We start from the raw sequence: 25251 nt of genomic DNA, 5'->3' as shown, positions 1-25251 counted from the left end.
TGGAAGGCCGCCGTGGCGGAGATAGAGCCGGTAGACGATCGCACCGCGGTCAACCTACTGCTCTCTGCGCTACGGGCGGGCCTTTATATCAAGACCTCGTTCTCCATCATCCGAACACTTATCAAGAAGCCTTGAAGAGGATGGCTGATCACGCGGTGGCCGAAGAAGCCAACGCTGCCAAGCGCCTGTTGGAGATCGGAGGACAAGGTCGGAGAGATGTGAGACGACAGCCCGATCCCAGAAGGAAGGATCAGGATGGGAATCAAATCTATACTCCCTTATCGAGGCCAATCGGGGAGATCTTGGAGTACGCTCAGTCCTGCAATATGATTCAACTTCCGGCCCCGGCGAGAGATGGCCCTAACAAGGACAAATACTGCGCCTATCACAGGAACCGGGGGCACGAGACTGACGAATGCCATGTCCTCAAAGGGCTTATCGAAGACCTCTTGCGCTCGGGAAAATTGGCGCAATTCGCTGCCGAGAAGAAGAAGAATCGACGCCGGGGGTGGAAGAAATACTTCAAGAGATCTGACAAAGAGAAGAAGGATAAGGAACCAGAACCCGACCATGACTCTCCTGCCGCTGCGTTGAAACAGATCATTCACGTTATCTTCGGCGGGCCGGAGGGGGGCGACAACTCGGAGCGCCGACGAGCTTGGTCGAGGGACTTGCCTGTATGTTCGATCAGCACTAGTCAACCTGAGAAGAGAATGAAAGACGAGCCGATAACCTTCACCGACCGAGACCTTCCCCTTAGAGGAGATCATTCTACCGAAGCATTAGTCATCACTGTTGACATTTGTGGAGCCGAGGTCCGAAGGGTGATGGTAGACACTGGTAGCAGCGTTAATGTGCTGTACTTAGAGGCCTTTCAAAAGCTGAAAATTGAGAGATCAGCACTAACGCCGGTCCGAACACCGCTGTCGGGTTTTACGGGCGATATGGTCCACCCTGAGGGAAGGGTCGTTCTCTCGGTGGAGGTCGGAGTTTATCCGAAAATTTTGAAAGTAGAGATGGAGTTTATCGTTGTCAATCTGGCATGTGTGCACAACATCATCTTGGGACGCCCGGGGATAGCTCAGATGAAGGCAATCATCTCCATGCCTCATCTGTGTATGAAGTTCCCGACCCTAGAAGGTGTTGGGACAGTCCGGGGAGATCCACGGTCGGCCAGATTGTGCTACGTCCGGGCAATGGAGAAGCAAGCCGCGAGCACGTCTCGTGTGAACACCATTGCCCGACGAAAGGATGAGGAAAAGAAGGAGCAGCCTGGGCTCTCCGAGCCCGTAGAATAAGTGCCCTTGGAGTTGGAGCGACCTGAACGATGCATCAGGATTAGAACGTCTCTTGACCCGGACCTAAGGCGATCGATCCTTATCGTGCTGCGAGAGTTCGCCGATATTTTCGCCTGGGGCCCGGAGGACATGCCTGGAATCGACCGAGACGTCATATGCCATCGGCTGTCCGTCAGTCCGACCTCCAAGCCTGTTAAACAAAAGCAAAGGCACCTATCCGTCGACCGATGCGAGTTCGTTAAGGGGGAAGTCAAGGTCTTGCTCTCGGCAGGTCATATCCGAGAGGTTACGTACCCGGAATGGGTCGCGAATGTAGTCCTGGTGCCCAAGCCCCAGGCTTGGCGAAAGTGCATCGACTACACCGACCTCAACCGCGCATGCCCCCTCGACCCGTACCCGCTCCCAAGCATTCATCAGATGGTCGACGAGACAGCGGGGGCGGAACTCATGAGCTTCATGGATGCTTTCAAAGGATACCATCAGATCATGATGGCCGAAGCCGATGAGGAGAAGACGGCCTTCGTGACACCGGACGGGTTATACTGTTACCGAGTGATGCCGTTCGGACTGAGGAACGCGGGGGCTACGTACCAACGAATGATTAATTCGGTGTTCGAGGGACTGCTGGGGCGATCTATGGAAGCTTACATCGACGATATGCTCGTCAAGAGCACTGTTCGAGCCGACCATCCAGGCCACCTCCGAGCGTGTTTTCAAGTCATGCGCGAACATCGGTTAAGATTGAACCCAAAGAAGTGCACTTTTTCCGTACAGACTGGGAAGTTCTTGGGCTACATGATGACCAGACGGGGAATAGAGCTGAACCCGGCCAAAATCCGAGCCATCTTGGATATGAAGCCCCCGACCAGCATTAGGGAAGTGCAACAACTCACCGGCCGGCTGGCGGCGCTCAGCCGATTCCTCTCCAAGCTAGCGGACCGAGCTCACCCTTTCTTCAAAATCTTGAAAAAGTCCAACGGCTTTACCTGGGATGATGACAGCCGGGCGGCCTTCGAAGATCTTAAAGCTTATTTGGCATCCCCGATCGTCCTATCGAAGCCTGAGCCAGGGGAAGACCTGGAGGTATATCTAGCTATTTCAGATCGGGCCGTCAGTGCGGTCTTATGCCGAGTTGATCATGAAGGAGTGCAGCGACCAGTATACTATGTCAGCCATGCTTTGCAGGGACCGGAATTCCGATACACTCGGCTGGAGAAAGTGGTGTTTGCGCTAGTCACTGCAGCGAAACGGTTGACGCCTTACTTTCAAGGTTGGAATATCCGAGTGTTAACAGATCAGCCAATTGGGGCCATCCTCAGGACCTCAACCTCTTCGGGACGCCTGGTTAAGTGGGCCATGATGTTGACGCAGTTCGCTTTGGAGTACAAACCCCGACCGTCCATCAAGGCCCAAGCTCTAGCTGATTTCATGGTGGAGTGCACCGCACGAGACACTGAAGCCGACCAGAATAATCCCCATGCCCCTGAATGGTGGGAAGTTAGTACCGACGGGTCCAGCGGGAAGAAGGGAACGGGAGCAGGGATGGTCATCACGACCCCCGAGGGCTTCAAGGCTTACTATGCCATTTTGCTCCACTTCTCGCCGACCAACAATGAGGCCGAGTACGAGGCCCTAATCGCCGGACTGCTGCGGGCAAGACAACTAGGGGCGAAGGCCATCCGAGCTAAGACGGATTCCGCTCTGGTCGTTGGGCAGGTTAACGGTGAGTTCGTCACCAACGGAGATAAGCTGATGATCTATAAAGATCGAGTGCTGGCCGTCCTGCGACAATTTGAAGCCCACGAACTCACCCACATTCCCAGGTCAGACAACGCTGATGCAGACATGTTGTCTCGGTTGGTGCATGAGGCCCCCGAGCATATATCGAAGATAACTCACATCGAGGAAGCGGTTGCGCCATGCATCGACTCCTTTGAAGTTGAACCGGTCGGGGTGGAACAGGACCCATGGATCACCGACCTCAAAGAATACCTCCAAGATGGGAAAATGCCTGAAGAAGAGGACCGAGCGCGCAAAGTGAGGCTCCGAGCGCCCAGATTTCAGATCGTGGATGACCGTCTATACCGACGATCCTATGGGGGCCCACTGATGAGGTGCTTAAACGCGTTCGAGGCAGATATAGTCACTGATGAGTTGCACTCGGGCCTGTGCTCGGCACATCAGGGGGGCAGGTCGCTCGCACGCCGGATCATGGTTATGGGATATTACTGGCCGTCCATCCAACTGGATTGTGAAAGCCTTATCAGAGCGTGCGAGCCTTGTCAGAAATTCGCAAAGACTCCCGGTCGGCCGGCGACCTTTTACCAACCGATCAGCACGGCGATCCCATTCGCTCGCTGGGGGGTGGACATCATAGGTCCGTTCCCGATGTTGGCAGCTCGGAAGAAGTTCGTGATCGTGGCTATCGACTACTTTTCAAAGTGGATTGAGGCGAAACCCTTGGCGACTATAACGGCCCAGCAGTGCGCGCGCTTTATATGGAGGAACGTCATCGCCCGCTTCGGAGTTCCCGTGCACCTGATCACGGATAATGGGAGGCAGTTTGAGAGCCAATATTTTCAAAACTTTCTAGCTACGGTCAGCGCGAAGTCCATCCGATCGTTTGTGGCATACCCCAAGGGAATGGACAGGTCGAGAACGCGAACCGGACGATCCTAGATGGACTGAAGAAGAAGCTGTTTGATGCCGGCCGAAGTTGGGCAGATGAATTGCCTTACGTACTGTGGGCGTATCGGACGACTCCTCGGGAGGCCACCAAGGAAACCCCCTTTGCACTGGTGTACGGAGCTGAAGCTCGGCTGCCGATCAAAGCCTGGATCCCGACATCTCGCGAGCGAGGTTACGATGAGGCTAACAACGAGCGAATGATGATCGCAGAGCTTGACGCCGTGGAGGAAAGAAGGGAGGTCGCAGCCCGGAGAATAGTTGAGTATCAGAACAAGATAAAGCAGTCCCGTGACCTTCGAGTTCGGCCGAGGTACTTCCAGGTGGGAGATTACGTTCTCCGAGAGCGGAAAGCCAGCCGGCCAAATGATGGCGGAAAGTTCGCACAAACCTGGGAAGGGCCGTATGTCATCTCTGCCGTAATCCGACCTGGCACCTACAAGTTGGAAACCACCACGGGGAGGCCGGTCGATCGGATTTTGAACTCAGAACATTTAGTGCTTTTTCACCATTAATTAGGATGATGAATTATGTAATCGGGCGAAAAGAAGCCCCCCCTAATGTAATGAGTCTATGTTGGTTAAATGGAGAGCTTCGGCTCAGTTTGTTTAGATATCGTTGCTCTGAACTAAGGGTTGGTAGGCCGATGGGAGCAAGGTGCCCATCTCGGGAGTAAGGTGCCCGATTATGTTGGTCTGCCGACCTTATGGCCTTCGAGGCCGATGGGAGCAAGGTGCCCATCTCGGGAGTAAGGTGCCCGATGATGATGGTCAGTCGGCCTTATGGCCTTCGAGGCCGATGGGAGCAAGGGGCCCATCTCGGGAGTAAGGTGCCCGATGATGATGGTCAGTCGGCCTTATGGCCTTCGAGGCCGATGGGAGCAAGGGGCCCATCTCGGGAGTAAGGTGCCCGATGATGATGGTCAGTCGGCCTTATGGCCTTCGAGGCCGATGGGAGCAAGGGGCCCATCTCGGGAGTAAGGTGCCCGATGATGATGGTCAGTCGGCCTTATGGCCTTCGAGGCCGATGGGAGCAAGGGGCCCATCTCGGGAGTAAGGTGCCCGATGATGATGGTCAGTCGGCCTTATGGCCTTCGAGGCCGATGGGAGCAAGGGGCCCATCTCGGGAGTAAGGTGCCCGATGATGATGGTCAGTCGGCCTTATGGCCTTCGAGGCCGATGGGAGCAAGGGGCCCATCTCGGGAGTAAGGTGCCCGATGATGATGGTCAGTCGGCCTTATGGCCTTCGAGGCCGATGGGAGCAAGGGGCCCATCTCGGGAGTAAGGTGCCCGATGATGATGGTCAGTCGGCCTTATGGCCTTCGAGGCCGATGGGAGCAAGGTGCCCATCTCGGGAGTAAGGTGCCCGATTACGTTGGTCTGCCGACCTTATGGCCTTCGAGGCCGATGGGAGCAAGGTGCCCATCTCGGGAGTAAGGTGCCCGATTATGTTGGTCTACCGACCTTATGGCCTTCTAGGCCGATGGGAGCAAGGTGCCCATCTCGGGAGTAAAGTGCCCGATTATGTTGGTCTTCCGACCTTATGGCCTTCGATGCCGATGGGACCAAGGTGCCCATCTCGGGAGTAAGGTGCCAGATTATGTAGGTCTGCCGACCTTATGGCCTTCGAGGCCGATGGGAGCAAGGTGCCCATCTCGGGAGTAAGGTGCCCGATTATGTTGGTCTTCCGACCTTATGGCCTTCGATGCCGATGGGACCAAGGTGCCCATCTCGGGAGTAAGGTGCCAGATTATGTAGGTCTGCCGACCTTATGGCCTTCGAGTCCGATGGGAGCAAGGTGCCCATCTCGGGAGTAAGGTGCCCGATTATGTTGGTCTGCCGACCTTATGGCCTTCGAGGCCGATGGGAGCAAGGTGCCCATCTCGGGAGTAAGGTGCCCGATTATGTTGGTCTGCCGACCTTATGGCCTTCGAGGCCGATGGGAGCAAGGTGCCCATCTCGGGAGTAAGGTGCCCGATTACATTGGTCTGCCGACCTTATGGCCTTCGAGGCCGATGGGAGCAAGGTGCCCATCTCGGGAGTAAGGTGCCCGATTATGTTGGTCTGCCGACCTTATGGCCTTCGAGGCTGATGGGAGCAAGGTGCCCATCTCGGGAGTAAGGTGTCCGATTACGTTGGTCTGCCGACCTTATGGCCTTCGAGGCCGATGGGAGCAAGGTGCCCATCTCGGGAGTAAGGTGCCCGATTACATTGGTCTGCCGACCTTATGGCCTTCGAAGCCGATGGGAGCAAGGTGCCCATCTCGGGAGTAAGGTGCCAGATTATGTAGGTCTGCCGACCTTATGGCCTTCGAGGGCGATGGGAGCAAGGTGCCCATCTCGCGAGTAAGGTGCCCGATTATGTTGGTCTACCGACGTTATGGCCTTCGAGGCCGATGGGAGCATGGTGCCCATCTCGGGAGTAAGGGGCCCGATTATGTTGGTCTGCCGACCTTCTGGCCTTCGAGGCCGATGGGAGCAAGGTACCCATCTCGGGAGTAAGGTGCCCGATTACATTGGTCTGCCGACCTTATGGCCTTCGAAGCCGATGGGAGCAAGGTGCCCATCTCGGGAGTAAGGTGCCAGATTATGTTGGTCTGCCGACCTTATGGCCTTCGAGGCCGATGGGAGCAAGGTGCCCATCTCGGGAGTAAGGTGCCCGATTATGTTGGTCTGCCGACCTTATGGCCTTCAGGGCCGATGGGAGCAAGGTGCCCATCTCGGGAGTAAGGTGTCCGATTACGTTGGTCTGCCGACCTTATGGCCTTCGAGGCCGATGGGAGCATGGTGCCCATCTCGGGAGTAAGGTGCCCGATTATGATGGTCAATCGACCTTATGGCCTTCGAGGCCGATGGGAGCAAGGGGCCCATCTCGGGAGTAAGGTGCCCGATTATGATGGTCAATCGACCTTATGGCCTTCGAGGCCGATGGGAGCAAGGGGCCCATCTCGGGAGTAAGGTGCCCGATTATGATGGTCAATCGACCTTATGGCCTTCGAGGCCGATGGGAGCAAGGGGCCCATCTCGGGAGTAAGGTGCCCGATTATGATGGTCAATCGACCTTATGGCCTTCGAGGCCGATGGGAGCAAGGGGCCCATCTCGGGAGTAAGGTGCCCGATTATGATGGTCAATCGACCTTATGGCCTTCGAGGCCGATGGGAGCAAGGGGCCCATCTCGGGAGTAAGGTGCCCGATTATGATGGTCAATCGACCTTATGGCCTTCGAGGCCGATGGGAGCAAGGGGCCCATCTCGGGAGTAAGGTGCCCGATTATGATGGTCAATCGACCTTATGGCCTTCGAGGCCGATGGGAGCAAGGGGCCCATCTCGGGAGTAAGGTGCCCGATTATGATGGTCAATCGACCTTATGGCCTTCGAGGCCGATGGGAGCAAGGGGCCCATCTCGGGAGTAAGGTGCCCGATTATGATGGTCAATCGACCTTATGGCCTTCGAGGCCGATGGGAGCAAGGGGCCCATCTCGGGAGTAAGGTGCCCGATTATGATGGTCAATCGACCTTATGGCCTTCGAGGCCGATGGGAGCAAGGGGCCCATCTCGGGAGTAAGGTGCCCGATTATGATGGTCAATCGACCTTATGGCCTTCGAGGCCGATGGGAGCAAGGGGCCCATCTCGGGAGTAAGGTGCCCGATTATGATGGTCAATCGACCTTATGGCCTTCGAGGCCGATGGGAGCAAGGGGCCCATCTCGGGAGTAAGGTGCCCGATTATGATGGTCAATCGACCTTATGGCCTTCGAGGCCGATGGGAGCAAGGGGCCCATCTCGGGAGTAAGGTGCCCGATTATGATGGTCAATCGACCTTATGGCCTTCGAGGCCGATGGGAGCAAGGGGCCCATCTCGGGAGTAAGGTGCCCGATTATGATGGTCAATCGACCTTATGGCCTTCGAGGCCGATGGGAGCAAGGGGCCCATCTCGGGAGTAAGGTGCCCGATTATGATGGTCAATCGACCTTATGGCCTTCGAGGCCGATGGGAGCAAGGGGCCCATCTCGGGAGTAAGGTGCCCGATTATGATGGTCAATCGACCTTATGGCCTTCGAGGCCGATGGGAGCAAGGGGCCCATCTCGGGAGTAAGGTGCCCGATTATGATGGTCAATCGACCTTATGGCCTTCGAGGCCGATGGGAGCAAGGGGCCCATCTCGGGAGTAAGGTGCCCGATTATGATGGTCAATCGACCTTATGGCCTTCGAGGCCGATGGGAGCAAGGGGCCCATCTCGGGAGTAAGGTGCCCGATTATGATGGTCAATCGACCTTATGGCCTTCGAGGCCGATGGGAGCAAGGGGCCCATCTCGGGAGTAAGGTGCCCGATTATGATGGTCAATCGACCTTATGGCCTTCGAGGCCGATGGGAGCAAGGGGCCCATCTCGGGAGTAAGGTGCCCGATTATGATGGTCAATCGACCTTATGGCCTTCGAGGCCGATGGGAGCAAGGGGCCCATCTCGGGAGTAAGGTGCCCGATTATGATGGTCAATCGACCTTATGGCCTTCGAGGCCGATGGGAGCAAGGGGCCCATCTCGGGAGTAAGGTGCCCGATTATGATGGTCAATCGACCTTATGGCCTTCGAGGCCGATGGGAGCAAGGGGCCCATCTCGGGAGTAAGGTGCCCGATTATGATGGTCAATCGACCTTATGGCCTTCGAGGCCGATGGGAGCAAGGGGCCCATCTCGGGAGTAAGGTGCCCGATTATGATGGTCAATCGACCTTATGGCCTTCGAGGCCGATGGGAGCAAGGGGCCCATCTCGGGAGTAAGGTGCCCGATTATGATGGTCAATCGACCTTATGGCCTTCGAGGCCGATGGGAGCAAGGGGCCCATCTCGGGAGTAAGGTGCCCGATTATGATGGTCAATCGACCTTATGGCCTTCGAGGCCGATGGGAGCAAGGGGCCCATCTCGGGAGTAAGGTGCCCGATTATGATGGTCAATCGACCTTATGGCCTTCGAGGCCGATGGGAGCAAGGGGCCCATCTCGGGAGTAAGGTGCCCGATTATGATGGTCAATCGACCTTATGGCCTTCGAGGCCGATGGGAGCAAGGGGCCCATCTCGGGAGTAAGGTGCCCGATTATGATGGTCAATCGACCTTATGGCCTTCGAGGCCGATGGGAGCAAGGGGCCCATCTCGGGAGTAAGGTGCCCGATTATGATGGTCAATCGACCTTATGGCCTTCGAGGCCGATGGGAGCAAGGGGCCCATCTCGGGAGTAAGGTGCCCGATTATGATGGTCAATCGACCTTATGGCCTTCGAGGCCGATGGGAGCAAGGGGCCCATCTCGGGAGTAAGGTGCCCGATTATGATGGTCAATCGACCTTATGGCCTTCGAGGCCGATGGGAGCAAGGGGCCCATCTCGGGAGTAAGGTGCCCGATTATGATGGTCAATCGACCTTATGGCCTTCGAGGCCGATGGGAGCAAGGGGCCCATCTCGGGAGTAAGGTGCCCGATTATGATGGTCAATCGACCTTATGGCCTTCGAGGCCGATGGGAGCAAGGGGCCCATCTCGGGAGTAAGGTGCCCGATTATGATGGTCAATCGACCTTATGGCCTTCGAGGCCGATGGGAGCAAGGGGCCCATCTCGGGAGTAAGGTGCCCGATTATGATGGTCAATCGACCTTATGGCCTTCGAGGCCGATGGGAGCAAGGGGCCCATCTCGGGAGTAAGGTGCCCGATTATGATGGTCAATCGACCTTATGGCCTTCGAGGCCGATGGGAGCAAGGGGCCCATCTCGGGAGTAAGGTGCCCGATTATGATGGTCAATCGACCTTATGGCCTTCGAGGCCGATGGGAGCAAGGGGCCCATCTCGGGAGTAAGGTGCCCGATTATGATGGTCAATCGACCTTATGGCCTTCGAGGCCGATGGGAGCAAGGGGCCCATCTCGGGAGTAAGGTGCCCGATTATGATGGTCAATCGACCTTATGGCCTTCGAGGCCGATGGGAGCAAGGGGCCCATCTCGGGAGTAAGGTGCCCGATTATGATGGTCTGCCGACCTTATGGCCTTCGAGGCCGATGGGAGCAAGGTACCCATCTCGGGAGTAAGGTGCCCGATTATGTTGGTCTTCCGACCTTATGGCCTTCGAGGCCGATGGGAGCAAGGTGCCCATCTCGGGAGTAAGGTGCCAGATTAGGTTGGTCTGCCGACCTTATGGCCTTCGAGGCCGATGGGAGCAAGGTGCCCATCTCGGGAGTAAGGTGCCCGATTATGTTGGTCTGCCGACCTTATGGCCTTCGAGGCCGATGGGAGCAAGGTGCCCATCTCGGGAGTAAGGTGCCCGATTATGTTGGTCTGCCGACCTTATGGCCTTCGAGGCCGATGGGAGCAAGGTGCCCATCTCGGGAGTAAGGTGCCCGATTATGTTGGTCTGCCGACCTTATGGCCTTCGAGGCCGATGGGAGCAAGGTGCCCATCTCGGGAGTAAGGTGCCCGATTATGTTGGTCTGCCGACCTTATGGCCTTCGAGGCCGATGGGAGCAAGGTGCCCATCTCGGGAGTAAGGTGCCCGATTATGTTGGTCTGCCGACCTTATGGCCTTCGAGGCCGATGGGAGCAAGGTGCCCATCTCGGGAGTAAGGTGCCCGATTATGTTGGTCTGCCGACCTTATGGCCTTCGAGGCCGATGGGAGCAAGGTGCCCATCTCGGGAGTAAGGTGCCCGATTATGTTGGTCTGCCGACCTTATGGCCTTCGAGGCCGATGGGAGCAAGGTGCCCATCTCGGGAGTAAGGTGCCCGATTATGTTGGTCTGCCGACCTTATGGCCTTCGAGGCCGATGGGAGCAAGGTGCCCATCTCGGGAGTAAGGTGCCCGATTATGTTGGTCTGCCGACCTTATGGCCTTCGAGGCCGATGGGAGCAAGGTGCCCATCTCGGGAGTAAGGTGCCCGATTATGTTGGTCTGCCGACCTTATGGCCTTCGAGGCCGATGGGAGCAAGGTGCCCATCTCGGGAGTAAGGTGCCCGATTATGTTGGTCTGCCGACCTTATGGCCTTCGAGGCCGATGGGAGCAAGGTGCCCATCTCGGGAGTAAGGTGCCCGATTATGTTGGTCTGCCGACCTTATGGCCTTCGAGGCCGATGGGAGCAAGGTGCCCATCTCGGGAGTAAGGTGCCCGATTATGTTGGTCTGCCGACCTTATGGCCTTCGAGGCCGATGGGAGCAAGGTGCCCATCTCGGGAGTAAGGTGCCCGATTATGTTGGTCTGCCGACCTTATGGCCTTCGAGGCCGATGGGAGCAAGGTGCCCATCTCGGGAGTAAGGTGCCCGATTATGTTGGTCTGCCGACCTTATGGCCTTCGAGGCCGATGGGAGCAAGGTGCCCATCTCGGGAGTAAGGTGCCCGATTATGTTGGTCTGCCGACCTTATGGCCTTCGAGGCCGATGGGAGCAAGGTGCCCATCTCGGGAGTAAGGTGCCCGATTATGTTGGTCTGCCGACCTTATGGCCTTCGAGGCCGATGGGAGCAAGGTGCCCATCTCGGGAGTAAGGTGCCCGATTATGTTGGTCTGCCGACCTTATGGCCTTCGAGGCCGATGGGAGCAAGGTGCCCATCTCGGGAGTAAGGTGCCCGATTATGTTGGTCTGCCGACCTTATGGCCTTCGAGGCCGATGGGAGCAAGGTGCCCATCTCGGGAGTAAGGTGCCCGATTATGTTGGTCTGCCGACCTTATGGCCTTCGAGGCCGATGGGAGCAAGGTGCCCATCTCGGGAGTAAGGTGCCCGATTATGTTGGTCTGCCGACCTTATGGCCTTCGAGGCCGATGGGAGCAAGGTGCCCATCTCGGGAGTAAGGTGCCCGATTATGTTGGTCTGCCGACCTTATGGCCTTCGAGGCCGATGGGAGCAAGGTGCCCATCTCGGGAGTAAGGTGCCCGATTATGTTGGTCTGCCGACCTTATGGCCTTCGAGGCCGATGGGAGCAAGGTGCCCATCTCGGGAGTAAGGTGCCCGATTATGTTGGTCTGCCGACCTTATGGCCTTCGAGGCCGATGGGAGCAAGGTGCCCATCTCGGGAGTAAGGTGCCCGATTATGTTGGTCTGCCGACCTTATGGCCTTCGAGGCCGATGGGAGCAAGGTGCCCATCTCGGGAGTAAGGTGCCCGATTATGTTGGTCTGCCGACCTTATGGCCTTCGAGGCCGATGGGAGCAAGGTGCCCATCTCGGGAGTAAGGTGCCCGATTATGTTGGTCTGCCGACCTTATGGCCTTCGAGGCCGATGGGAGCAAGGTGCCCATCTCGGGAGTAAGGTGCCCGATTATGTTGGTCTGCCGACCTTATGGCCTTCGAGGCCGATGGGAGCAAGGTGCCCATCTCGGGAGTAAGGTGCCCGATTATGTTGGTCTGCCGACCTTATGGCCTTCGAGGCCGATGGGAGCAAGGTGCCCATCTCGGGAGTAAGGTGCCCGATTATGTTGGTCTGCCGACCTTATGGCCTTCGAGGCCGATGGGAGCAAGGTGCCCATCTCGGGAGTAAGGTGCCCGATTATGTTGGTCTGCCGACCTTATGGCCTTCGAGGCCGATGGGAGCAAGGTGCCCATCTCGGGAGTAAGGTGCCCGATTATGTTGGTCTGCCGACCTTATGGCCTTCGAGGCCGATGGGAGCAAGGTGCCCATCTCGGGAGTAAGGTGCCCGATTATGTTGGTCTGCCGACCTTATGGCCTTCGAGGCCGATGGGAGCAAGGTGCCCATCTCGGGAGTAAGGTGCCCGATTATGTTGGTCTGCCGACCTTATGGCCTTCGAGGCCGATGGGAGCAAGGTGCCCATCTCGGGAGTAAGGTGCCCGATTATGTTGGTCTGCCGACCTTATGGCCTTCGAGGCCGATGGGAGCAAGGTGCCCATCTCGGGAGTAAGGTGCCCGATTATGTTGGTCTGCCGACCTTATGGCCTTCGAGGCCGATGGGAGCAAGGTGCCCATCTCGGGAGTAAGGTGCCCGATTATGTTGGTCTGCCGACCTTATGGCCTTCGAGGCCGATGGGAGCAAGGTGCCCATCTCGGGAGTAAGGTGCCCGATTATGTTGGTCTGCCGACCTTATGGCCTTCGAGGCCGATGGGAGCAAGGTGCCCATCTCGGGAGTAAGGTGCCCGATTATGTTGGTCTGCCGACCTTATGGCCTTCGAGGCCGATGGGAGCAAGGTGCCCATCTCGGGAGTAAGGTGCCCGATTATGTTGGTCTGCCGACCTTATGGCCTTCGAGGCCGATGGGAGCAAGGTGCCCATCTCGGGAGTAAGGTGCCCGATTATGTTGGTCTGCCGACCTTATGGCCTTCGAGGCCGATGGGAGCAAGGTGCCCATCTCGGGAGTAAGGTGCCCGATTATGTTGGTCTGCCGACCTTATGGCCTTCGAGGCCGATGGGAGCAAGGTGCCCATCTCGGGAGTAAGGTGCCCGATTATGTTGGTCTGCCGACCTTATGGCCTTCGAGGCCGATGGGAGCAAGGTGCCCATCTCGGGAGTAAGGTGCCCGATTATGTTGGTCTGCCGACCTTATGGCCTTCGAGGCCGATGGGAGCAAGGTGCCCATCTCGGGAGTAAGGTGCCCGATTATGTTGGTCTGCCGACCTTATGGCCTTCGAGGCCGATGGGAGCAAGGTGCCCATCTCGGGAGTAAGGTGCCCGATTATGTTGGTCTGCCGACCTTATGGCCTTCGAGGCCGATGGGAGCAAGGTGCCCATCTCGGGAGTAAGGTGCCCGATTATGTTGGTCTGCCGACCTTATGGCCTTCGAGGCCGATGGGAGCAAGGTGCCCATCTCGGGAGTAAGGTGCCCGATTATGTTGGTCTGCCGACCTTATGGCCTTCGAGGCCGATGGGAGCAAGGTGCCCATCTCGGGAGTAAGGTGCCCGATTATGTTGGTCTGCCGACCTTATGGCCTTCGAGGCCGATGGGAGCAAGGTGCCCATCTCGGGAGTAAGGTGCCCGATTATGTTGGTCTGCCGACCTTATGGCCTTCGAGGCCGATGGGAGCAAGGTGCCCATCTCGGGAGTAAGGTGCCCGATTATGTTGGTCTGCCGACCTTATGGCCTTCGAGGCCGATGGGAGCAAGGTGCCCATCTCGGGAGTAAGGTGCCCGATTATGTTGGTCTGCCGACCTTATGGCCTTCGAGGCCGATGGGAGAAAGGTGCCCATCTCAGGAGTAAGGTGCCCGATTACGTTGGTTTGCCGACTTTATGGCCTACGAGGCCGATGGGAGCAAGGTGCCCATCTCGGGAGTATGGTGCCCGATTATGATGGTCTGCCGACCTTATGGCCTTCGAGGCCGATGGGAGCAAGGTGCCCATCTCGGGAGTAAGGTGCCCGATTATGTTGGTCTGCCGACCTTATGGCCTTCGAGGCCGATGGGAGCAAGGTGCCCATCTCGGGAGTAAGGTGCCCGATTACGTTGGTCTGCCGACCTTATAGCCTTCGAAGCCGATGGGAGCAAGATGCCCATCTCAGGAGTAAGGTGCCCGATTACGTTGGTCAAGATGCCCATCTCAGGAGTAAGGTGCCCGATTACGTTGGTCTGCCTGCCCATCTCAGGAGTAAGGTGCCCGATTACGTTGGTCTGCCGACTTTATGGCCTTCGAGGCCGATGGGAGCAATGTGCCCATCTCGGGAGTAAGGTGCCCGATTATGTTGGTCTGCCGACCTTATGGCCTTCGAGGCCGATGGGAGCAAGGTGCCCATCTCGGGAGTAAGGTGCCCGATTATGTTGGTCTGCCGACCTTATGGCCTTCGAGGCCGATGGGAGAAAGGTGCCAATCTCAGGAGTAAGGTGCCCGATTACGTTGGTCTGCCGACTTTATGGCCTTCGAGGCCGATGGGAGCAAGGTGCCCATCTCGGGAGTATGGTGCCCGATTATGATGGTCTGCCGACCTTATGGCCTTCGAGGCCGATGGGAGCAAGGTGCCCATCTCGGGAGTAAGGTGCCCGATTATGTTGGTCTGTCGACCTTATGGCCTTCGAGGCCGATGGGAGCAAGGGGCCCATCTCGGGAGTAAGGTGCCCGATTATGTTGGTCTGTCGACCTTATGGCCTTCGAGGCCGATGGGAGCAAGGGGCCCATCTCGGGAGTAAGGTGCCCGATTATGTTGGTCTGTCGACCTTATGGCCTTCGAGGCCGATGGGAGCAAGGGGCCCATCTCGGGAGTAAGGTGCCCGATTATGTTGGTCTGTCGACCTTATGGCCTTCGAGGCCGATGGGAGCAAGGGGCCCATCTCGGGAGTAAGGTGCCCGATTATGTTGGTCTGTCGACCTTATGGCCTTCGAGGCCGATGGGAGCAAGGGGCCCATCTCGGGAGTAAGGTGCCCGATTATGTTGGTCTGCCGACCTTATGGCCTTCGAGGCCGATGGGAGCAAGGTGCCCATCTCGGGAGTAAGGTGCCCGATTATGTTGGTCTGCCGACCTTATGGCCTTCGAGGCCGATGGGAGCAAGGTGCCCATCTCGGGAGTAAGGTGCCCGATTATGTTGGTCTGCCGACCTTATGGCCTTCGAGGCCGATGGGAGCAAGGTGCCCATCTCGGGAGTAAGGTGCCCGATTATGTTGGTCTGCCGACCTTATGGCCTTCGAGGCCGATGGGAGCAAGGTGCCCATCTCGGGAGTAAGGTGCCCGATTATGTTGGTCTGCCGACCTTATGGCCTTCGAGGCCGATGGGAGCAAGGTGCCCATCTCGGGAGTAAGGTGCCCGATTATGTTGGTCTGCCGACCTTATGGCCTTCGAGGCCGATGGGAGCAAGGTGCCCATCTCGGGAGTAAGGTGCCCGATTATGTTGGTCTGCCGACCTTATGGCCTTCGAGGCCGATGGGAGCAAGGTGCCCATCTCGGGAGTAAGGTGCCCGATTATGTTGGTCTGCCGACCTTATGGCCTTCGAGGCCGATGGGAGCAAGGTGCCCATCTCGGGAGTAAGGTGCCCGATTATGTTGGTCTGCCGACCTTATGGCCTTCGAGGCCGATGGGAGCAAGGTGCCCATCTCGGGAGTAAGGTGCCCGATTATGTTGGTCTGCCGACCTTATGGCCTTCGAGGCCGATGGGAGCAAGGTGCCCATCTCGGGAGTAAGGTGCCCGATTATGTTGGTCTGCCGACCTTATGGCCTTCGAGGCCGATGGGAGCAAGGTGCCCATCTCGGGAGTAAGGTGCCCGATTATGTTGGTCTGCCGACCTTATGGCCTTCGAGGCCGATGGGAGCAAGGTGCCCATCTCGGGAGTAAGGTGCCCGATTATGTTGGTCTGCCGACCTTATGGCCTTCGAGGCCGATGGGAGCAAGGTGCCCATCTCGGGAGTAAGGTGCCCGATTATGTTGGTCTGCCGACCTTATGGCCTTCGAGGCCGATGGGAGCAAGGTGCCCATCTCGGGAGTAAGGTGCCCGATTATGTTGGTCTGCCGACCTTATGGCCTTCGAGGCCGATGGGAGCAAGGTGCCCATCTCGGGAGTAAGGTGCCCGATTATGTTGGTCTGCCGACCTTATGGCCTTCGAGGCCGATGGGAGCAAGGTGCCCATCTCGGGAGTAAGGTGCCCGATTATGTTGGTCTGCCGACCTTATGGCCTTCGAGGCCGATGGGAGCAAGGTGCCCATCTCGGGAGTAAGGTGCCCGATTATGTTGGTCTGCCGACCTTATGGCCTTCGAGGCCGATGGGAGCAAGGTGCCCATCTCGGGAGTAAGGTGCCCGATTATGTTGGTCTGCCGACCTTATGGCCTTCGAGGCCGATGGGAGCAAGGTGCCCATCTCGGGAGTAAGGTGCCCGATTATGTTGGTCTGCCGACCTTATGGCCTTCGAGGCCGATGGGAGCAAGGTGCCCATCTCGGGAGTAAGGTGCCCGATTATGTTGGTCTGCCGACCTTATGGCCTTCGAGGCCGATGGGAGCAAGGTGCCCATCTCGGGAGTAAGGTGCCCGATTATGTTGGTCTGCCGACCTTATGGCCTTCGAGGCCGATGGGAGCAAGGTGCCCATCTCGGGAGTAAGGTGCCCGATTATGTTGGTCTGCCGACCTTATGGCCTTCGAGGCCGATGGGAGCAAGGTGCCCATCTCGGGAGTAAGGTGCCCGATTATGTTGGTCTGCCGACCTTATGGCCTTCGAGGCCGATGGGAGCAAGGTGCCCATCTCGGGAGTAAGGTGCCCGATTATGTTGGTCTGCCGACCTTATGGCCTTCGAGGCCGATGGGAGCAAGGTGCCCATCTCGGGAGTAAGGTGCCCGATTATGTTGGTCTGCCGACCTTATGGCCTTCGAGGCCGATGGGAGCAAGGTGCCCATCTCGGGAGTAAGGTGCCCGATTATGTTGGTCTGCCGACCTTATGGCCTTCGAGGCCGATGGGAGCAAGGTGCCCATCTCGGGAGTAAGGTGCCCGATTATGTTGGTCTGCCGACCTTATGGCCTTCGAGGCCGATGGGAGCAAGGTGCCCATCTCGGGAGTAAGGTGCCCGATTATGTTGGTCTGCCGACCTTATGGCCTTCGAGGCCGATGGGAGCAAGGTGCCCATCTCGGGAGTAAGGTGCCCGATTATGTTGGTCTGCCGACCTTATGGCCTTCGAGGCCGATGGGAGCAAGGTGCCCATCTCGGGAGTAAGGTGCCCGATTATGTTGGTCTGCCGACCTTATGGCCTTCGAGGCCGATGGGAGCAAGGTGCCCATCTCGGGAGTAAGGTGCCCGATTATGTTGGTCTGCCGACCTTATGGCCTTCGAGGCCGATGGGAGCAAGGTGCCCATCTCGGGAGTAAGGTGCCCGATTATGTTGGTCTGCCGACCTTATGGCCTTCGAGGCCGATGGGAGCAAGGTGCCCATCTCGGGAGTAAGGTGCCCGATTATGTTGGTCTGCCGACCTTATGGCCTTCGAGGCCGATGGGAGCAAGGTGCCCATCTCGGGAGTAAGGTGCCCGATTATGTTGGTCTGCCGACCTTATGGCCTTCGAGGCCGATGGGAGCAAGGTGCCCATCTCGGGAGTAAGGTGCCCGATTATGTTGGTCTGCCGACCTTATGGCCTTCGAGGCCGATGGGAGCAAGGTGCCCATCTCGGGAGTAAGGTGCCCGATTATGTTGGTCTGCCGACCTTATGGCCTTCGAGGCCGATGGGAGCAAGGTGCCCATCTCGGGAGTAAGGTGCCCGATTATGTTGGTCTGCCGACCTTATGGCCTTCGAGGCCGATGGGAGCAAGGTGCCCATCTCGGGAGTAAGGTGCCCGATTATGTTGGTCTGCCGACCTTATGGCCTTCGAGGCCGATGGGAGCAAGGTGCCCATCTCGGGAGTAAGGTGCCCGATTATGTTGGTCTGCCGACCTTATGGCCTTCGAGGCCGATGGGAGCAAGGTGCCCATCTCGGGAGTAAGGTGCCCGATTATGTTGGTCTGCCGACCTTATGGCCTTCGAGGCCGATGGGAGCAAGGTGCCCATCTCGGGAGTAAGGTGCCCGATTATGTTGGTCTGCCGACCTTATGGCCTTCGAGGCCGATGGGAGCAAGGTGCCCATCTCGGGAGTAAGGTGCCCGATTATGTTGGTCTGCCGACCTTATGGCCTTCGAGGCCGATGGGAGCAAGGTGCCCATCTCGGGAGTAAGGTGCCCGATTATGTTGGTCTGCCGACCTTATGGCCTTCGAGGCCGATGGGAGCAAGGTGCCCATCTCGGGAGTAAGGTGCCCGATTATGTTGGTCTGCCGACCTTATGGCCTTCGAGGCCGATGGGAGCAAGGTGCCCATCTCGGGAGTAAGGTGCCCGATTATGTTGGTCTGCCGACCTTATGGCCTTCGAGGCCGATGGGAGCAAGGTGCCCATCTCGGGAGTAAGGTGCCCGATTATGTTGGTCTGCCGACCTTATGGCCTTCGAGGCCGATGGGAGCAAGGTGCCCATCTCGGGAGTAAGGTGCCCGATTATGTTGGTCTGCCGACCTTATGGCCTTCGAGGCCGATGGGAGCAAGGTGCCCATCTCGGGAGTAAGGTGCCCGATTATGTTGGTCTGCCGACCTTATGGCCTTCGAGGCCGATGGGAGCAAGGTGCCCATCTCGGGAGTAAGGTGCCCGATTATGTTGGTCTGCCGACCTTATGGCCTTCGAGGCCGATGGGAGCAAGGTGCCCATCTCGGGAGTAAGGTGCCCGATTATGTTGGTCTGCCGACCTTATGGCCTTCGAGGCCGATGGGAGCAAGGTGCCCATCTCGGGAGTAAGGTGCCCGATTATGTTGGTCTGCCGACCTTATGGCCTTCGAGGCCGATGGGAGCAAGGTGCCCATCTCGGGAGTAAGGTGCCCGATTATGTTGGTCTGCCGACCTTATGGCCTTCGAGGCCGATGGGAGCAAGGTGCCCATCTCGGGAGTAAGGTGCCCGATTATGTTGGTCTGCCGACCTTATGGCCTTCGAGGCCGATGGGAGCAAGGTGCCCATCTCGGGAGTAAGGTGCCCGATTATGTTGGTCTGCCGACCTTATGGCCTTCGAGGCCGATGGGAGCAAGGTGCCCATCTCGGGAGTAAGGTGCCCGATTATGTTGGTCTGCCGACCTTATGGCCTTCGAGGCCGATGGGAGCAAGGTGCCCATCTCGGGAGTAAGGTGCCCGATTATGTTGGTCTGCCGACCTTATGGCCTTCGAGGCCGATGGGAGCAAGGTGCCCATCTCGGGAGTAAGGTGCCCGATTATGTTGGTCTGCCGACCTTATGGCCTTCGAGGCCGATGGGAGCAAGGTGCCCATCTCGGGAGTAAGGTGCCCGATTATGTTGGTCTGCCGACCTTATGGCCTTCGAGGCCGATGGGAGCAAGGTGCCCATCTCGGGAGTAAGGTGCCCGATTATGTTGGTCTGCCGACCTTATGGCCTTCGAGGCCGATGGGAGCAAGGTGCCCATCTCGGGAGTAAGGTGCCCGATTATGTTGGTCTGCCGACCTTATGGCCTTCGAGGCCGATGGGAGCAAGGTGCCCATCTCGGGAGTAAGGTGCCCGATTATGTTGGTCTGCCGACCTTATGGCCTTCGAGGCCGATGGGAGCAAGGTGCCCATCTCGGGAGTAAGGTGCCCGATTATGTTGGTCTGCCGACCTTATGGCCTTCGAGGCCGATGGGAGCAAGGTGCCCATCTCGGGAGTAAGGTGCCCGATTATGTTGGTCTGCCGACCTTATGGCCTTCGAGGCCGATGGGAGCAAGGTGCCCATCTCGGGAGTAAGGTGCCCGATTATGTTGGTCTGCCGACCTTATGGCCTTCGAGGCCGATGGGAGCAAGGTGCCCATCTCGGGAGTAAGGTGCCCGATTATGTTGGTCTGCCGACCTTATGGCCTTCGAGGCCGATGGGAGCAAGGTGCCCATCTCGGGAGTAAGGTGCCCGATTATGTTGGTCTGCCGACCTTATGGCCTTCGAGGCCGATGGGAGCAAGGTGCCCATCTCGGGAGTAAGGTGCCCGATTATGTTGGTCTGCCGACCTTATGGCCTTCGAGGCCGATGGGAGCAAGGTGCCCATCTCGGGAGTAAGGTGCCCGATTATGTTGGTCTGCCGACCTTATGGCCTTCGAGGCCGATGGGAGCAAGGTGCCCATCTCGGGAGTAAGGTGCCCGATTATGTTGGTCTGCCGACCTTATGGCCTTCGAGGCCGATGGGAGCAAGGTGCCCATCTCGGGAGTAAGGTGCCCGATTATGTTGGTCTGCCGACCTTATGGCCTTCGAGGCCGATGGGAGCAAGGTGCCCATCTCGGGAGTAAGGTGCCCGATTATGTTGGTCTGCCGACCTTATGGCCTTCGAGGCCGATGGGAGCAAGGTGCCCATCTCGGGAGTAAGGTGCCCGATTATGTTGGTCTGCCGACCTTATGGCCTTCGAGGCCGATGGGAGCAAGGTGCCCATCTCGGGAGTAAGGTGCCCGATTATGTTGGTCTGCCGACCTTATGGCCTTCGAGGCCGATGGGAGCAAGGTGCCCATCTCGGGAGTAAGGTGCCCGATTATGTTGGTCTGCCGACCTTATGGCCTTCGAGGCCGATGGGAGCAAGGTGCCCATCTCGGGAGTAAGGTGCCCGATTATGTTGGTCTGCCGACCTTATGGCCTTCGAGGCCGATGGGAGCAAGGTGCCCATCTCGGGAGTAAGGTGCCCGATTATGTTGGTCTGCCGACCTTATGGCCTTCGAGGCCGATGGGAGCAAGGTGCCCATCTCGGGAGTAAGGTGCCCGATTATGTTGGTCTGCCGACCTTATGGCCTTCGAGGCCGATGGGAGCAAGGTGCCCATCTCGGGAGTAAGGTGCCCGATTATGTTGGTCTGCCGACCTTATGGCCTTCGAGGCCGATGGGAGCAAGGTGCCCATCTCGGGAGTAAGGTGCCCGATTATGTTGGTCTGCCGACCTTATGGCCTTCGAGGCCGATGGGAGCAAGGTGCCCATCTCGGGAGTAAGGTGCCCGATTATGTTGGTCTGCCGACCTTATGGCCTTCGAGGCCGATGGGAGCAAGGTGCCCATCTCGGGAGTAAGGTGCCCGATTATGTTGGTCTGCCGACCTTATGGCCTTCGAGGCCGATGGGAGCAAGGTGCCCATCTCGGGAGTAAGGTGCCCGATTATGTTGGTCTGCCGACCTTATGGCCTTCGAGGCCGATGGGAGCAAGGTGCCCATCTCGGGAGTAAGGTGCCCGATTATGTTGGTCTGCCGACCTTATGGCCTTCGAGGCCGATGGGAGCAAGGTGCCCATCTCGGGAGTAAGGTGCCCGATTATGTTGGTCTGCCGACCTTATGGCCTTCGAGGCCGATGGGAGCAAGGTGCCCATCTCGGGAGTAAGGTGCCCGATTATGTTGGTCTGCCGACCTTATGGCCTTCGAGGCCGATGGGAGCAAGGTGCCCATCTCGGGAGTAAGGTGCCCGATTATGTTGGTCTGCCGACCTTATGGCCTTCGAGGCCGATGGGAGCAAGGTGCCCATCTCGGGAGTAAGGTGCCCGATTATGTTGGTCTGCCGACCTTATGGCCTTCGAGGCCGATGGGAGCAAGGTGCCCATCTCGGGAGTAAGGTGCCCGATTATGTTGGTCTGCCGACCTTATGGCCTTCGAGGCCGATGGGAGCAAGGTGCCCATCTCGGGAGTAAGGTGCCCGATTATGTTGGTCTGCCGACCTTATGGCCTTCGAGGCCGATGGGAGCAAGGTGCCCATCTCGGGAGTAAGGTGCCCGATTATGTTGGTCTGCCGACCTTATGGCCTTCGAGGCCGATGGGAGCAAGGTGCCCATCTCGGGAGTAAGGTGCCCGATTATGTTGGTCTGCCGACCTTATGGCCTTCGAGGCCGATGGGAGCAAGGTGCCCATCTCGGGAGTAAGGTGCCCGATTATGTTGGTCTGCCGACCTTATGGCCTTCGAGGCCGATGGGAGCAAGGTGCCCATCTCGGGAGTAAGGTGCCCGATTATGTTGGTCTGCCGACCTTATGGCCTTCGAGGCCGATGGGAGCAAGGTGCCCATCTCGGGAGTAAGGTGCCCGATTATGTTGGTCTGCCGACCTTATGGCCTTCGAGGCCGATGGGAGCAAGGTGCCCATCTCGGGAGTAAGGTGCCCGATTATGTTGGTCTGCCGACCTTATGGCCTTCGAGGCCGATGGGAGCAAGGTGCCCATCTCGGGAGTAAGGTGCCCGATTATGTTGGTCTGCCGACCTTATGGCCTTCGAGGCCGATGGGAGCAAGGTGCCCATCTCGGGAGTAAGGTGCCCGATTATGTTGGTCTGCCGACCTTATGGCCTTCGAGGCCGATGGGAGCAAGGTGCCCATCTCGGGAGTAAGGTGCCCGATTATGTTGGTCTGCCGACCTTATGGCCTTCGAGGCCGATGGGAGCAAGGTGCCCATCTCGGGAGTAAGGTGCCCGATTATGTTGGTCTGCCGACCTTATGGCCTTCGAGGCCGATGGGAGCAAGGTGCCCATCTCGGGAGTAAGGTGCCCGATTATGTTGGTCTGCCGACCTTATGGCCTTCGAGGCCGATGGGAGCAAGGTGCCCATCTCGGGAGTAAGGTGCCCGATTATGTTGGTCTGCCGACCTTATGGCCTTCGAGGCCGATGGGAGCAAGGTGCCCATCTCGGGAGTAAGGTGCCCGATTATGTTGGTCTGCCGACCTTATGGCCTTCGAGGCCGATGGGAGCAAGGTGCCCATCTCGGGAGTAAGGTGCCCGATTATGTTGGTCTGCCGACCTTATGGCCTTCGAGGCCGATGGGAGCAAGGTGCCCATCTCGGGAGTAAGGTGCCCGATTATGTTGGTCTGCCGACCTTATGGCCTTCGAGGCCGATGGGAGCAAGGTGCCCATCTCGGGAGTAAGGTGCCCGATTATGTTGGTCTGCCGACCTTATGGCCTTCGAGGCCGATGGGAGCAAGGTGCCCATCTCGGGAGTAAGGTGCCCGATTATGTTGGTCTGCCGACCTTATGGCCTTCGAGGCCGATGGGAGCAAGGTGCCCATCTCGGGAGTAAGGTGCCCGATTATGTTGGTCTGCCGACCTTATGGCCTTCGAGGCCGATGGGAGCAAGGTGCCCATCTCGGGAGTAAGGTGCCCGATTATGTTGGTCTGCCGACCTTATGGCCTTCGAGGCCGATGGGAGCAAGGTGCCCATCTCGGGAGTAAGGTGCCCGATTATGTTGGTCTGCCGACCTTATGGCCTTCGAGGCCGATGGGAGCAAGGTGCCCATCTCGGGAGTAAGGTGCCCGATTATGTTGGTCTGCCGACCTTATGGCCTTCGAGGCCGATGGGAGCAAGGTGCCCATCTCGGGAGTAAGGTGCCCGATTATGTTGGTCTGCCGACCTTATGGCCTTCGAGGCCGATGGGAGCAAGGTGCCCATCTCGGGAGTAAGGTGCCCGATTATGTTGGTCTGCCGACCTTATGGCCTTCGAGGCCGATGGGAGCAAGGTGCCCATCTCGGGAGTAAGGTGCCCGATTATGTTGGTCTGCCGACCTTATGGCCTTCGAGGCCGATGGGAGCAAGGTGCCCATCTCGGGAGTAAGGTGCCCGATTATGTTGGTCTGCCGACCTTATGGCCTTCGAGGCCGATGGGAGCAAGGTGCCCATCTCGGGAGTAAGGTGCCCGATTATGTTGGTCTGCCGACCTTATGGCCTTCGAGGCCGATGGGAGCAAGGTGCCCATCTCGGGAGTAAGGTGCCCGATTATGTTGGTCTGCCGACCTTATGGCCTTCGAGGCCGATGGGAGCAAGGTGCCCATCTCGGGAGTAAGGTGCCCGATTATGTTGGTCTGCCGACCTTATGGCCTTCGAGGCCGATGGGAGCAAGGTGCCCATCTCGGGAGTAAGGTGCCCGATTATGTTGGTCTGCCGACCTTATGGCCTTCGAGGCCGATGGGAGCAAGGTGCCCATCTCGGGAGTAAGGTGCCCGATTATGTTGGTCTGCCGACCTTATGGCCTTCGAGGCCGATGGGAGCAAGGTGCCCATCTCGGGAGTAAGGTGCCCGATTATGTTGGTCTGCCGACCTTATGGCCTTCGAGGCCGATGGGAGCAAGGTGCCCATCTCGGGAGTAAGGTGCCCGATTATGTTGGTCTGCCGACCTTATGGCCTTCGAGGCCGATGGGAGCAAGGTGCCCATCTCGGGAGTAAGGTGCCCGATTATGTTGGTCTGCCGACCTTATGGCCTTCGAGGCCGATGGGAGCAAGGTGCCCATCTCGGGAGTAAGGTGCCCGATTATGTTGGTCTGCCGACCTTATGGCCTTCGAGGCCGATGGGAGCAAGGTGCCCATCTCGGGAGTAAGGTGCCCGATTATGTTGGTCTGCCGACCTTATGGCCTTCGAGGCCGATGGGAGCAAGGTGCCCATCTCGGGAGTAAGGTGCCCGATTATGTTGGTCTGCCGACCTTATGGCCTTCGAGGCCGATGGGAGCAAGGTGCCCATCTCGGGAGTAAGGTGCCCGATTATGTTGGTCTGCCGACCTTATGGCCTTCGAGGCCGATGGGAGCAAGGTGCCCATCTCGGGAGTAAGGTGCCCGATTATGTTGGTCTGCCGACCTTATGGCCTTCGAGGCCGATGGGAGCAAGGTGCCCATCTCGGGAGTAAGGTGCCCGATTATGTTGGTCTGCCGACCTTATGGCCTTCGAGGCCGATGGGAGCAAGGTGCCCATCTCGGGAGTAAGGTGCCCGATTACGTTGGTCTGCCGACCTTATGGCCTTCGAGTCCGATGGGAGCAAGGTGCCCATCTCGGGAGTAAGGTGCCCGATTACGTTGGTCTGCCGACCTTATGGCTTTCAAGGCCAATGGGAGCAAGGTGCCCA

At 58.1% G+C, this 25251-nt stretch overlaps 2 protein-coding genes across 2 annotated transcripts; both read left to right on the top strand.

Moving 5' to 3' along the window:
- Positions 1-140: 140 nt before the first annotated feature.
- Positions 141-1298, top strand: LOC115999524. The gene has a single exon (XM_031239370.1). It carries the CDS (start codon positions 141-143, stop codon positions 1296-1298), a length of 1158 nt encoding a protein of 385 aa, XP_031095230.1.
- Positions 1299-1427: 129 nt separating this feature from the next.
- Positions 1428-4498, top strand: LOC115999523. Its single transcript, XM_031239369.1, has 2 exons — positions 1428-3466; positions 3892-4498. The coding sequence occupies exons 1-2, from the start codon at positions 1428-1430 to the stop codon at positions 4496-4498; spliced, it is 2646 nt and encodes an 881-aa protein (XP_031095229.1).
- Positions 4499-25251: the final 20753 nt, after the last annotated feature.

This window comes from Ipomoea triloba, chromosome 12 (assembly GCF_003576645.1).
Source record: "Ipomoea triloba cultivar NCNSP0323 chromosome 12, ASM357664v1".
Lineage (NCBI taxonomy): Eukaryota > Viridiplantae > Streptophyta > Magnoliopsida > Solanales > Convolvulaceae > Ipomoea > Ipomoea triloba.
This window is presented reverse-complemented; position numbering and strand designations above follow the sequence as displayed.

What these genes read in the sequence shown, in the direction of transcription:
- LOC115999524 (XM_031239370.1), top strand. Translation starts at nt 141, where the DNA reads ATGGCTGATCACGCGGTGGCCGAAGAAGCCAACGCTGCCAAGCGCCTG.
- LOC115999523 (XM_031239369.1), top strand. Translation starts at nt 1,428, where the DNA reads ATGCCTGGAATCGACCGAGACGTCATATGCCATCGGCTGTCCGTCAGT. An exon ending in GATGAGTTGCACTCGGGCCT is followed by an intron (nt 3,467 to 3,891) that starts GTGCTCGGCACA and finishes AAAACTTTCTAG; the next exon opens with CTACGGTCAGCGCGAAGTCC.